Source organism: Struthio camelus, chromosome 9 (assembly GCF_040807025.1).
Source record: "Struthio camelus isolate bStrCam1 chromosome 9, bStrCam1.hap1, whole genome shotgun sequence".
NCBI lineage: Eukaryota > Metazoa > Chordata > Aves > Struthioniformes > Struthionidae > Struthio > Struthio camelus.
In genome coordinates, this window is record NC_090950.1 from 27464566 (window position 1) to 27478373 (window position 13808).

The 13808-nt window shown below is 44.5% G+C and overlaps 1 protein-coding gene across 6 annotated transcripts in view; it reads left to right on the top strand.

Annotated features, from left to right (window-relative positions):
- The window catches only part of PLD1 (phospholipase D1), an 87840-nt gene that overhangs the window by 19543 nt on the left and 54489 nt on the right, over positions 1–13808 (top strand). For all 6 annotated transcript variants that reach the window (XM_068953785.1, XM_068953784.1, XM_068953783.1 and 3 more), the window contains 4 exons: positions 9113–9298; positions 10640–10767; positions 11064–11209; positions 12013–12121. In XM_068953785.1, the coding sequence (XP_068809886.1) occupies positions 9145–9298; positions 10640–10767; positions 11064–11209; positions 12013–12121 (537 nt within the window). In that variant the 5' untranslated portion in view covers positions 9113–9144. The remainder of the gene's footprint in view (positions 1–9112; positions 9299–10639; positions 10768–11063; positions 11210–12012; positions 12122–13808) is intronic.

Genomic DNA, 13808 nt, shown 5'->3' on the forward strand with positions numbered 1-13808 from the left:
TTGTATGGGAAGCACTCCAAAACCTGCATTTGCTGCAGTAGTATCTTTCTTCTGCGTCTTGACCTTCTGCGCATGCATGCTGCTCCTAGTGACTCTTTTTTTTCCAATGAAAATTATTTGAGGGATTCAGTTAAAAGTGAAGAAAAAAAATTTCAAGACCACAGAAAACGGCAATGCTTTTAAAGTAATAATCATTAGTAAAAATACATAGTCTTGATCTCCTGCTACTATTTGTTTCCATGATGGCCACAGAAATTTCTCATCTGATTACTTTGAGCAAATTATTTAAGGGCTGAAAAAAAACGTTTGTCCCTTCATGTATTTGTGTGTTTGTGACTTTTTTTTTTTAACAGCAGTATGGGAAAAGAAGAACAATGTCCCCACTTAATGGAAACTTGACAGTAACCAGAACAGTTGGAGCTAAAAGTGAATAATGCAGCCAGCCAGAGGGCTGTAACCTCTTAGCAGTGTTCCTGCATTGTCTGCCTTTCTACAGAGAAACAACTGCTGAGAGCGAATGAGCAAGCCCCTCTCTGTAGGGAGGTAGGAATGAGCAGGCAGGGTTGGGAAACGATGGCTGAGATATCGTGTTGCGTTAGCCTGTGTATAAATCATACAGTTTCCTGCAACCCTTGCACCTCGGGATGATACCTGGTCCTAAATCCTGCCCCAAGCACAAGCTGACACAGCCTTTCTGAAGTCCACAGCGTTGCCTGCTCTCATGCTTGGGTTTATCTTGTCCCGTGAGAGTTAAAGTTCTGTAAATGTTCTCATTTATCAGCTATGACCTAAACCCATCTAACACAGTCGGTTTAAAGTGCCAGATTGCATTCCAGTGCTCTTGCTCAGCCCATAGTTAGTGAAATTCCATGCAGAAATATGATTTGGCAGGTGGTGATCTCTGAGAGCGCACATGGCATATAGATATCCCAGAATAGCATTGAGTGACGTACAGTACATCAGCCATGTAGACATATACATCTAGATAATGAAAATATGTCCTGTCCATTTATATGACATGTTCAACTATATATAAAGTGTAGCAGAAATCCTTACCATTCCATATGCAGCATGGTGGTCTTTGCCACCTCTGACAGCCTCTTCAAGAGTCCTTTGCGTTGTCATATTGCCCCTGCAAAATCTTCAGGATTTCCCTAAAATGTTTATGGTTTCTGGCCTCATGCCAAGAACTTTCTGTCTGCCACCACTCTGAAGTGTTGCATCTTTTGGTGGTCTTACTGTTTTCACTCTTGGAAGCAGATGCTTTTTCTAGCCCTTCTTTTCCCTCAGCCCTTTCCCATCCCATTGCAGCCCCCCTAACTCTGCCTCATGCTTTTTGCAGCCTTCTTCCCTCAACCCTGCACTCTCCCTTCTCTCTACTGCTTTCATCAGTGCTTTCCTCTATGACAGGTTCTCTTTCTTTTCCATCTTTCTCCTCTACCGGGTAGAAAGAGTTAAATAAGTAATTTATGTCAGTAGGATTTTTTTATTTTTTCATTATTTTTAAGGACTCCTGAGGGTTTTGCTAAAGCTGAGATGGTATTGATATGCAAGGTGTCATCCGCCAGTTTCTTTGCCTGCCTACAGCTATGTATACCCGCCCTAGGATACCAAAATGCAGTGTAAAGTACGTATGTGAAGGACGAGCGTTAGTCACTGAAAAACACCTAGCGATCAGCTTGCAGTCCGAGGTCGGCCTGGGCTGCGTGCTTTGCACTGGGAGCTCTGAGCGGAGGCTCTTCTTCCTGGGCTGCTGTGTGCAGTACGTGGCTCCGGAGCCAGTTTGACAAGCTCTGAGAGCGGATGGGAAGGGAGTAGTTTGTTCTCATGGATGTGATCAGGTCTGCAGCCACCAGGAAAGGGTGACTGAGCTGTGCTCATCTTTTGGCTAAAGGAAAAACCCAAATGCAAAATCTATTGCTCAGAGCATCCTCGGAGATATGAAACTCGGTAGAGGCTGTAGGTTCACAGACCAATCGATGTTCAATTTTCAGATATGTTCAGATTTTTAGATATGTTTTCAGACTATCTGAGCTGTAGGCTCAGTTTTCCAAGCAAGACTGGCATAGTGAGCAGAGGAGGTGACGACTGACATCAGCTGTTCAGTTGCAAATGGTAGGCTTAAGAACATAATTTCATACCTGTTCAGTAGTTCAGGGCCTGATTCTGGTCTAACGTCAGTGGAAAAGTGGAGTAATGATTTCAAGCAGGGCACTGATAGCAGCCAGAGCAATACCATCACGTCGTCTTGTGACATCAGAAGGTGATGCTCTTTTGTGAACGTTTAAGATTTCTTTTCACGTCTGTGTTTTGTAAAGCAAATAAAACGAGCCCTTGGGAAGGGCCTGACGCTTCAGCTTATGCTGGGTGTGGGGAAAAAATGCAGCAGAGAGGGGTTTTCTGACTGCAGGGGTAGGTTAGTCACCTTGTATAATGATACTGTTGCCTGTCATGACGACCAGTGCCTTACCTCATTGTTTCTCTTAACCTACCTATTTTTCTGTAATCTTTATTGCAAACAGTGTGGGACAGACGCTTTCCGTTTGTCCTGTTTGTACGGGCTCCACCAGTACAGCAGCAGCAATGGCTCACAGACCCTGCTGCAGTACAGGTAATGCAGGAGGTATTTCTGTAGATTTACCTGTTACTTAAATCCAGTCTCTAAATATCTTGTCTGCTTCAGCAAATAGACTGTCCTAGGGGGGTTATGTTTGTTTCGTTTTTTTAAAAATACCCTAACCCTACTGCTGTGTCCCTGTAGTTCGAGCCCCCAGGAGGGCTGATTTTCCCGAGACTGTCTCCGTGTGCTCTGCTGGCTCATCTGGCTAACTGTCTTCTGTGTGCAGAAATTAAAAGCAGGGTTAAGTCATTGCTGAGCATTTTTGAAAAACCCTGGCTTTTAGTTCCCTACTTGTAGATGACAGGTAACATTTGTTACACTCTGTAAGAGCCCTTGGATTTTACTAAATAATGTGTGGAGGTATACTGAAAAATAAGGTCAGAGCGCATTTTTGTTTTGCTCCATACCAGTATGTGGTTTTCCTGCGGGGCAAGTTCCAGCTCCGGGCTGCCGTGAGCGTGCTGGTCCCGCAGCAGACAGGCACAGGACTGCGAGCCTGGTGACAGCGCTGCGCTCTGCAAGGAGGTCTGACACCTGCTCAAGAATTTGGAAGGAAGCCGTGTGGTGGTGTGCCAGCGCGTAAATCCAGGGTGGTGACAAGCCTTGCTCCTGCTGTGAGATGCAGATAACCCTTCAAAAAGGATTCCTGTGAGCTGAGGGTATCTCTCCATAAAGGAGTGGTCCAAAGCTGATTCCAGGATTAGAGTATGTGGAATTGGGAAATACGTATGTGGAACAGCTTCATCACCAGGCAGGGCAAATAATTGCTGAGAGCACTGTGCATGGGATTTCCTTGGCATCTCATCTTGGTTCTCAATGGCCTTTATGGAGTCCAGGCTCCTAGCAGCGGGAGTGGAAGAAAAAAGGAAATTCACAGCTCGAGTCTTCCCCCCTCCCCCTTCCTCATTACTCTGTTTTAGCTTGAGGCCCGAGCCCAGTCTGTTTTGCAGAGTGCTGCCAGGCGCTCGTTGTGCCTGTAGGGCTAAGCCAAATATGGGAGTAGAGGTCATTTTTAATAGCCTTTGTCAAAAGGTCATTTTTCTGAGAGAGATGTCATGAGAACTGAAAAACGGGTAATTTTGGGCAATTACAGGAATGTTTGTCTCTGTGGAGATGAGAGTTTGTGCATAGCATCAAACCCTGGGAGACGTTAGTAGGAAATGTTTGGGTTTTACTGGCCTGGTGTTCTGTTCCTTCCTTCCCATATGTGGGCTTTCTCGTTTTCCTAGCTCTACGTGGTGCTTGCCAGCATCATAACTTCATTAAGAAGCAATGATTGTCTGACTTTGTTACAGATCTGCCAACGTGATATGTGTAAAAGAATAAACTGGGGCTGAGCAAATTTTAGGTAGTCTGTGCTGTTACCAGGTGCATGCATTTTGAAATCAGGACTTGCATGCCTTCAAAATACAGAAGTATTTCAAAATCCTGCGAATTTATTAAAATATGTAGTTTTTGTAGTCTTCTGATGGCCATACCTTTAAAGTCATACTTTTGTTTTCCTATGCAATGATTAGAATTAAACTGTTATTTCTTTAGTGGCAGCTGAGATTCTCATGAACATCTCAGTAATAGCCTTTTTTGTTAATTGCTATTTTTTTTTTAACTTTTTTTTTTTAAGTTATCAGACTTGAAAAGGTGCAAAATTGGCAGTACTTACTTTGGGATTTCACAACACATTCAAAAAGGCTTGGGGATTAATATAATTAATTTGTTTTATAGTCACTTTTCCTGCAGTTGGGATCCTGATTCCCAGTCTAGTCACTGTTTCCAGTGTATATTGTACTCGTAGGTAAGGGAAGGTTTGGGCCTTGTGCGCTGTGGTGACAGTCAGGCAAAGGGAGACAGAGTTTGTTATGAAGAAGAAAATTCGTCTAATTGCTAGGCTGGCAGAAAGCGTTGTCAGCAGTGTTCTTTTTTTTTTTTTTTTTTAAGTATGTTTCTTTTTCCCTTCTTTTTCAGTTTTTAGACATCTCCCTTTTTCCTTATTTGTTCAGTCTTCCCACAGTTTTGCTTTATTGTTTTGTTTTTGTGTTTCCTCCCCTCCTCTGTTTCTTTTGCCCTGGTAGAATTTGAGCCTGGTAATACCAGAGCAGCAGTCTCACTCTGAATATTTGGGTGCCATCGTGTCATTGGGCCAGCTCCTGGTTCCCTAGGAGGCGTTTTTGTGTACTCGCTGTACTGGGGGCGTTTCAGGAGGGAACTGAGGCGTTGTTTCTTCTCCTCTGCCCGGGGAAGATCGATTACCCCACTCTGAGTCCTGACAGAGGCTGGTACAGCCTGTTCTTACAGACCTTTAAACCCTGGAGACTCTGCAACCTCCCCACCTCAAACAGTCCGGTGCTACGCTTGCTCTCTCCGTCATTAAAAAGTTGTGTTTCTTTTTTCCCCTTAGGTTTTTGGTGTGTGCGTGTTTTTTAACTCCTCCGTCCTGGGTTGCAGCAGTCCAATAGTGAAGTGTAGCACTTCAGTGAGTGAATTTCATCCCGTTTTTCCAGATAGTTTCTGCAAATTGCCAGGACTGTTTCAGTTCTCTTTCTGTCCGTCACGTAATTGCGATGCCTCCAAAGCTGGCATTATCAGCAAATTTTAAAAGCACGTTCTCTTGTCCATCGTTTGTGTCATTAGTGCAAATAGTGAGTGGCACTGGATAGTCAGGGCCTGTGTTTAGGCTTGGCTGTAGCCCTTCTATTTTGACATTGAATCACATGGATAACTGCTCTTGGAGAATGTTTCTTTCCAGGCAGCGTTGCGCCCAGCCTGCTCAGATTAACCCGGGGCGCATTCCTTAGCTTGCTTATAGGAGTGTAAAAAGTGACAGCATCACAAGCTCTAGCAAGAAGTTAAATAGCTCCTACTGAGCAGAGCTCGATAAAAATTTGCAGAGGTGCTAATGAGGCCTGGCTTTCAGTGGTGCCCAGTTCTCCACCTCGCTTTCCAGCTGGCCTGCGGGAGAGGTGATTTGCACCCCTCTGTGCTTGTGTCACAGGCTTAGTGGGCCTCTGACTGTGCCTTGCAGCTCTTCAGCAGCCTGCTGTAACGGTGGGAGCTCAGCCGATGCCCTAGTTCACAGGGCTTTAGCCCAGTCCTTAGTCTCTCAAGCTCGTAATCTGGCTGTAATCTAGATAGGGGGAATCCTGCTGCCGAGACTGACTCGGATCCAACTGCATGTGGACTTGGCTTTCTTCTAGGACTTGTCTGTATCTGTAGCTGTGAAAAGAGCTTTAGCTTTAAAAAAAAAAAAAAAATCCTGTTATACAGCTCTACTGTGGTTCTTAGCAAATAATCATTACATGTGCTGGTTAATTGTTTATCCATTAACTTACTATGTCAATTGATCAAGCAAGTAGAACCCTGTTGTACCTGGCACCGCGCGGGGCAAAGGAGGAGGGAGGACATCCTTTCCTCGTTGGCTCCTGTCTGCGCGTGCTTCTTCCAGCGTTATCTAGATGGTATTTGTCTGCTTGTTTTCATCATCAGTTGCAATTGCCAGCATGCCAAGTACAAATTCAAGGTGTGTTCAGGCCTGTCTTGGCTTTGATCAAGCAAACCTCTTCTTTTGAGAAGTGCGTTGTATTTCCTCGAAGCGTGAGCATCTCCTCAGGCTGAAGAAAACTACGATTGGTTTCCCGATGTGAGCACAAACAAAAAATATAAAGCAAGATAGCTGCTTTATTTCCTGCAGTAGCCTCTAATACTGCAAGCACAGATGTCCCCCCCCAAACAAAAAATTTGTTGCGCAGAGTGCTGAGGGGGGAAATAAAACAGGACTGCTGTAACCGAAGGTCACATCCGTGCACGGTGTCGAAGCACCTGTTGCCTGGAGTGGGGTAGTGCTGTATTATGTTCACTGCGCGCTCCCGCTCCCCGTGACCCCCAGTTATTTCGGAAAGTCTGCCGTTAGTCTGGTGGTATGGTCTGTATTCCCCAATGGCTCTGATTGGAAAGTTATTTATATATGTCCGCTTCTATGGAGAAAATCATCAGCCATCCGAAGCCGATCTATAGCTGGTGAAATGACTTCACTGCTGGGAAAAGATAAAGCAGAACCTTACGCTCTGGGAGTAATGATACGTTTTGGAGTTCCCTGCAGTGCGTTGGTGGTCATAGGTGAAGTTTAAAGCTTCTAACAGTGCGGATCGGTTTTCTATCTAATCATGGTAAAGAAGATACAGAATAGTGCTAATGTAGGGCTCGCGTTAAAGGGAGGCTCCACAAACTTGACAGAGCAGTGGATAAAGTTAGTGGCTTTATCATTTTACATTTTAGTGTATTTCCACCGGGAAAGGTTAGTGCAAATGTGTCTTTTTTTTTTTTTTTTTTTTTTTTTGCCCCACTGCACACTAGGGGAGCAAGGAAGTCTGTGGGGTGCATGTACGCGCGTTTGTGTTTGAGCTGCTCTGACAGATCGCATGAAATGCCGTGCGGGTCCAACGAGCCTCCGGCTCGCCAGTTGCCGCTTCCAGCCCTAAAGAGTTGTATGCTGCCATGACGTTAGCAGCCACCGTCGGGAGGTGGCAGGGCCTCTAACCCCCTCGGCGCTCTCACTCGAGGAGGGCTGGCCTTCTTCCACAGATGAAACCCTGTGGATGCTGGGCTTCCTTTGGCATAGGAGAAGAACTTGGCCCAATTTTTCTTCACTCAAGTTGGTGTGGAAATGTTTGGGTTGGGTTTTTTTGTTGTTGTTTGGGTTTTTTTGAAGGCAGCTGATTTTTGTTTTTTAGACTTGCACGATATTCGCCTTCTGTAGCAATAAACTTATGTGCTACTTTCAAGACAAAATGATGAAAACGAATGTTCTTTCAAAAGCAGCTAAACACGTGAATTATTAAAACGTTGAATTATTTCCAAATTACAGCTCTTTCGGAGCAGCTCATTAAGAGTAATTGCAGTGTGTTCTCTGAAGGATTTAACATCAGAAATGTTATACAGTTTGGGGGACTTTTTCTTGTAATTTTGTTTGTGGATGGATTTTTTTTTTTTTAATCATTCTTTCACACAATGTGAGAGTTTGGGTTTCCTTACGTTGGCTTTGGTGAAGGGTTGCCAATTTGTCGCATCTGTATTTTTTTCAGTGTAGCTGTCAAGCTGTCACAGTTATTACAGAGCAGTGTAAAGACCGAAGAGGTGTTTTACCGCATAGATGCCCAGGCGATGGAGCGTGACTGTGTTCAGAAACCAGCAGCCAGGGCCTATAGCCCTGCAGTGAGCCGAGCCGTGCTCCCACGGGAGCTATATGGTGGTTCATGCGCATCGGGGCCTCTTACCTGGGCTGCAGATCTGGGCTGAGGAGGAGGATGGGGAAATTCTGCAAACGGTCATAAGTGGTGAAAGCTTGCATCACTGTTAATGGATATATTTTGTGTCTTTTTTTTTCTTTTTTTTTTTTTTTTCTTCTCCCTCTTCCCCCTTTTTCTCCTGACTCAGGCTCCTAGCAATGTGGTAAAGGTGGAACGTGCTTTATAACTGCCCAAATATCTCTAAGCCCTGCTGTGTAACTGACTTTTGCTCGGTCCCTATTCCCCCTGGCGCCGGCAGGGTGGTAGGCATCATCCCTGACGGGGACCCAGGCCCTGCATACGTGGGGTAATGCTCCTTGAGGGGGCTCTTGCTGGGCGAGAGCTGGCATGAGCTGTGCTTCCAGTCTGTGTCGTTCCCAGGCTTTCTGTGGGACTGAAAACAAGTCATACGGCATCTGCATGCCTCAGTTCCCCTCTCTAAACTGCAGACGGGAGCCCTAACGGCTCTGTCTTTTGAGCTTGCTGAGAGGATAAAGCCATTAGAGAGTGTAAGACGTGCAGATACCATGGCCCATCATCTAAGATGAATAAAAATAGAGAAAATCTTAATACAAAATCTTTGTATCAACCTTTTAATCATAAAAGGGCAAATATTGATTAAAAATGCCTATCGATTTTTGAGGGAGCTTTTCCTTTCTACAGTCTAAACTTGGAGACGTAGCTTTATGTGCATTAGGTCTAGAATTTGGCTAGACAGTCAAATGATCTGTGCTTTTTATCTTTATTATGCATCATTGTTATTACAGAGCTAGCTGAAATGACTAGGCAAGTTGATGCAGAAGTTTGCTTGCTTTCCATTTGAAATCAATATGTGAAAGTACTCTTAAGCCCTAAGCAAACTTGCTGAAGGTTCTTGTAGCGGAAACATGAAATGTTAGGTATTTTCCATTTAAATTAGTACCAGAGTATATGAGTCCTGTGGTCACTTGAATCAGAGAAAGTTTTTGTGTTGTAGCCAGAGGTTGCCTTTACCTTTTGGTTGTTCCCTTCTTGCTCTGGGCAATGATTTAGTACAGCCACAGGGCTAAGTATCTCCTAATGGATGTGTAGGATGGGGATAGCTCAGCTGAATGAGAGCTTGGAGGGAAGGCTGGTCCCCATGCTGCTGGTAGATTCCCTACACTCTGCCAGCCCTTCAATCTAAGATACTATAGAAATAGTAATAACGGTCCTATTCCTTCCTCTTCAACAGCCCCCCGTGGTTTTAGAGTGCTGGTCTTTGAGATGTCACTGAGAAATGAAAGGCATGTAGATACATCGACGCTGAAGAGGGTTGCTGCAGACATGAGCAATATAATAGAGAGCCTGGACACGAGGGAGCTCCACTTCGAGGGGGAAGAAGTGGATTCGGAGGTGCTAAGTGATCCAAAAACTGCCGGTGAGTTAACACCCCGGTGTCTTCACCGTACATCCCACTTAGCTTTAGTAACAGAGCCCCTCCAAGGTGAAGACAAGGCTTTGTGTGATGGTTGTCCAGCAGTCTGGGTGAAGGGGGGTGTGTGATGGCCCATAACACTGGTGAGACTGGCACGGTTCTCCAGGGCACGGGCACTCCAAAGAGTGTGGGATCAGGAAGTGAACCCTGCAAGGACTGGGGTCCCCTGCTGAAGCCTTGCAGCGTTGAACTCTGAGTTTTAAACACCCAGTGTAATGCTGTTGATAGAATAACTTTGCTGGCTTCCAAGGAGACTCTGTTACTAAGCAATCTAAGATGATCAGTGGAGCAGTATCCACGGATTTTCTCACTTAGGTGTCTGGTGGATGTCTTTTACATTTTGGCCTTTAATTCTGATTTATTGCTGCTGCTTTATGCTATTGTATTATCTAGTTTCTGGAAACTTAATAGTCTGTTTTTCTGTTTCTTGTTTCTTTTCTCCCCCCCCCCCCCCCCCCCCCCCCCAAAATTACACAATATTTCTACCACATGTCATTTTCAGGGCCTTTTTAAAAATTCTGAAAAAAAACATGCCATCACCCCTTCTCTTGAATTTCCACTACTGCGTAAGAGACCTAAATCTGTAAGCTGCAGAGGTCTATGACTGAACAAGTTCTGAAAATGTACCAGCCAAAATCCTGTGGGTTTTGCTCTGCGGAGGCACAGCAGGGCAGCAGCCAGCTGGATGCAGGCAAGCGCAGGCACGTTTTCCCATGCAGGCAGGGTTGCTGTGCTGTGCTGGCACGCATGGCCTCTCTGCACAGTGCCTGCACAGGAGGGACATTGGGCTCCCGGATGTGCCACCACATCCGAGCTGGACTGGGGTGTTAGTGGTCCGAAAGTCCCAGCAGGCTAAAGAGGAGGGAGGCTTAACCCCCTCTGCCTTGCTGGCAACGTGGTGCCTTTCTCTTGCCGTTCTGAGGGACTGTGCTTCAACACTTCCTTTATACATCTGTGTTGAGGCGGAGACTGTTGGTCTGGTGCGTGATTTTTCTCCTGTTGAAAGATATAGTAAAACCTCAATGGTTTCTGCCCAGTCATTGACCTTATTTTAGGACCAGGAGGTGCTATTCTTTGTGCTTGAATTCTTCGAGTCGAATCACCTCTGTAAAAATGTCTTTAAGCTCCCTTATGCAGGTTTAAATAAAACCTGGTATGTTTTAGTAAAAATAAATTGCAGAATGCTCTAAACTGTGTTAGAGTATTCCACTCTCTTCTGGCTTTTTTGCCTTCACTGATTTTTAAAATGCTATTAAGCTAACTGGGATTTTATGATCTTTTTAGTGATCATTCCATTCTCTGCAATTTATCACACACGTGGATTCAAAGAGCCGGATATACAGGCGTATCTCAAGGGCTGTCCTATCAGAGTGCGTGTTTTGGAAGTTGAACGTTTTACTTCAACAAAGAAGGTCAGAACCTACCCTCAAAGAAATCTCATTTAACGTCCATAGAACTATACTAAAAGTGCTATTTGTGTGTTAATTTTGTGCATGTCTGTTCATGAGTTCAGGAAGTAAGAATGCCTGTGTCTCAGAAAAGCACTGAGAGACTGTTTCCTGTCCTTTTAAAAATTTAATGAAATAGAACAAGAAATTGAAAGAATAGTGATCCATAACTAAAATATAACAAGGACTCTTTAGATGAGCTGCTGCTGGAAAATTGCTTATTTCAAAGCTGGAACGCTCGTGTTACTCTTTTTGTGCAGGTACCAATTCCAAATGTTTACACTATTGAGTTAACACATGGAGAATTCACATGGCAAGTGAAAAGGAAGTTCAAGCATTTTCAGGAATTTCACAGGGAATTGCTGAGGTACAAGGCCTTTGTACGAATCCCGATCCCTACGCGGAGGTACGTATGCAGCCTTGCAGCTGGGATGCCTTTTGGAAAGATGCGACTTTTTCTTTTAATAGTATCTGGTGTAGCTCCACTGAACCTATTTATTCTCATGTAAATATGAGGCGAATGGAGGAGCATAAAGGAGAATAATTTATTTCAGTCTCTGTAGAGACTGCTATAACAGCTATAATCTAAATAGTCCAAGAATCTCTCTGCTGACTCAGAAAGTATTTAGGGTCCCTGGTTCATCAGCTTTTGAGCAGAATTTTTCTTGAAATCAGGGAGGAGTTGTGCCATCACTAACACAAATTGTTAGCGTAACGTGGCTTTCTGCCAGGATGGGCCAGGTGTGGGAGAGGCAGACCTCTTTGGTGTGCAGCTGGCCTTGATGCTCTGGGATGGTTTGAAGTGTAAGGGGGGGGGGGGGGGGGCTGTGGGAAGCGATCACATGTGGAAAGAGGCCTGGGGAGACTCCCACTCTTGCTGGGGGAAATGTAGGGAGAGAACATAGAGAAAGGTAAAATTATGAAGGGTTAAGAACTAGTGGAGCATAATGTTCTAAGAATAGGGCTTAGATTCCCCTTTTCTTAAAAGGGCGAAAGGGGACCCCTATCCTCTGATTCTTGTGCATTGTGTTTTTGTTTGTAAGCCAGTTGGAAGACTGATTTCTTAACGCTTCCTGCCCGCTCATCTCTTTTAGTTTTTAGGAGTTTGGATGGAAAAAAATAAAAGATCAAATGCAAGGAGCTGCATATCAAGGAATGTACTCACTCTCAGTGGTTAGACTTGGCTTTTGGTTTTGTTTTTTCTTCCAGTCACACAGTGAGAAGACAATCTATCAAAAGGGGAGAGCCGAGGCAGATGCCAAGTCTGCCGCATACCTCAGAGAGTACAGTCCGAGAAGAGCACTTCTCTAGCAGGAGGGTAAGCGTCCAGTGTGCTGCTCGGAGCATGCAGGGATTAGAGAGATGGTGCTGGGGGGTTTCTGACTTTCAGTTACTGGGCAAGTTGTTTGCAAAGCCTCCCTCTGTCAAAGTCCTTGCTTTATTACCATTAAATTCTTTTGCTGGACAAACTTAAGGACTCTGAAAGTCCAGGTCTGAAGCCAAGTTCTGCTGCATGCAAAGAGGAAGACACTGCTCCCAGGGTTAATATGGGCAAAGACTCCCCCTGCAGTTGAGGAAAGCAAAGATGCACAGAAGGGCAGTTTCTCTGCTCCCACCTGCTCTAGTTTAAACTTAGAAGATATAGTTCACAGAGTCGAGTTGCGTGATGGAGGCAGCGCAGTGGCCATCAAAATCTGAGTGATTTCAGTCCTGTCCTCCTCTGAAAGAGGAGATGACAGTCAGGCTCTTAATTCTGAAATGAGTAATTCTAGATGAGGCACACATGTTACATATAACTGTATCAGTTGTTAACAGATGGGTCCTTGTATGAAAAGGGTAGGGATCTCCCTACTTCATCATTGCAGCTTTACTATTTGCAAAAATGAGTCTGTAAAAAAAAAAAAAAAAAAAAAAAAAAAAAAAAAGTTCTTTGATCCTATGATTGCCATTTCCAGAAAAAGACTTTACTGTTGTTAACTCCCTTCCTGGCCTTTGTTCTGCTGAAATTTCAGGTCCTGAAAGGTTGTGTCTCCTAGTTGTACAGTGCAGGATAACCTTCCCATCTGAGCAAAGCTTGGCAATTGTGCAAGAATTTTAGGAGAGTTTAAAAGAGGGGGAAAAAGAGCTTTCTAGATTCTTTTCTCCTTGGTTTCCTTTTTCTTGCTCTGCTCCCCCCAACACACGCGCGCTGCTTTTATCCATGGGGATATAAATCACCGCTACACACCTGGATAGGTGAAGTGTTGTGATGCTAACACTCAAAAGCGAAGTCCCAATTCCATTTGTTTTTCTTCTTGCTTCATTTTGTGTGACAGCCAATTGCTTTTTGGGATGGAAGTGGCTTCTCTTTGCCATCCCTGTGGGTTAAACCTTGCTTTTTCTTTCCTGAGCTGAGCCTGTAGGACTCTGTCCTGTTCCCCAGATCCAAAGAGTTTTAATCTCTTCCTTGCCTAGTTACTGTGAGGATGAGGAGGAATCTCCTTCCTGTAATAGTTTCTTTTCTTTCCCCCTTCAAAGAGGGGTGGCAGGTCCTCCAGCGCCTGGCATGTGTGTTCTCTGTGGCTTTAGGACAGGGGTGCAGTAACTGCGCTCCCCACGTCACCCCGGGAATCTGCCATTCTGGTTGGATAGACTGAGTTGTGTCTGAGGCTGTTTTCTCACAAAGCTAACCTGTGTGGGCCAGAAACAGTAGGGCCTGATTTTGTATTTAAAGTTGCTCTGAAGGTTGGACTCGGTCAAGATAATTGACTTCTAAAATTACAGTGCAAAACAACAGCTCAGCTGATGGAAGGCACAAACGTAAATCTGTGAATAGTAAGCAATGTATAATCCAACTGTTTATGCTATTGAGCAATAATCTTCAGTAAGCACATATTATTATGTTTATCCATTCAAGCTGAAAAGTGTTTGATTTCCTGATAACCTTCTAATGCTAGACAGTTGGTTTTTTTTTTTTTTTTCCTTCAAAATTCATGCATTCCAGCTGAAGTTTTCCATGTTTTAAT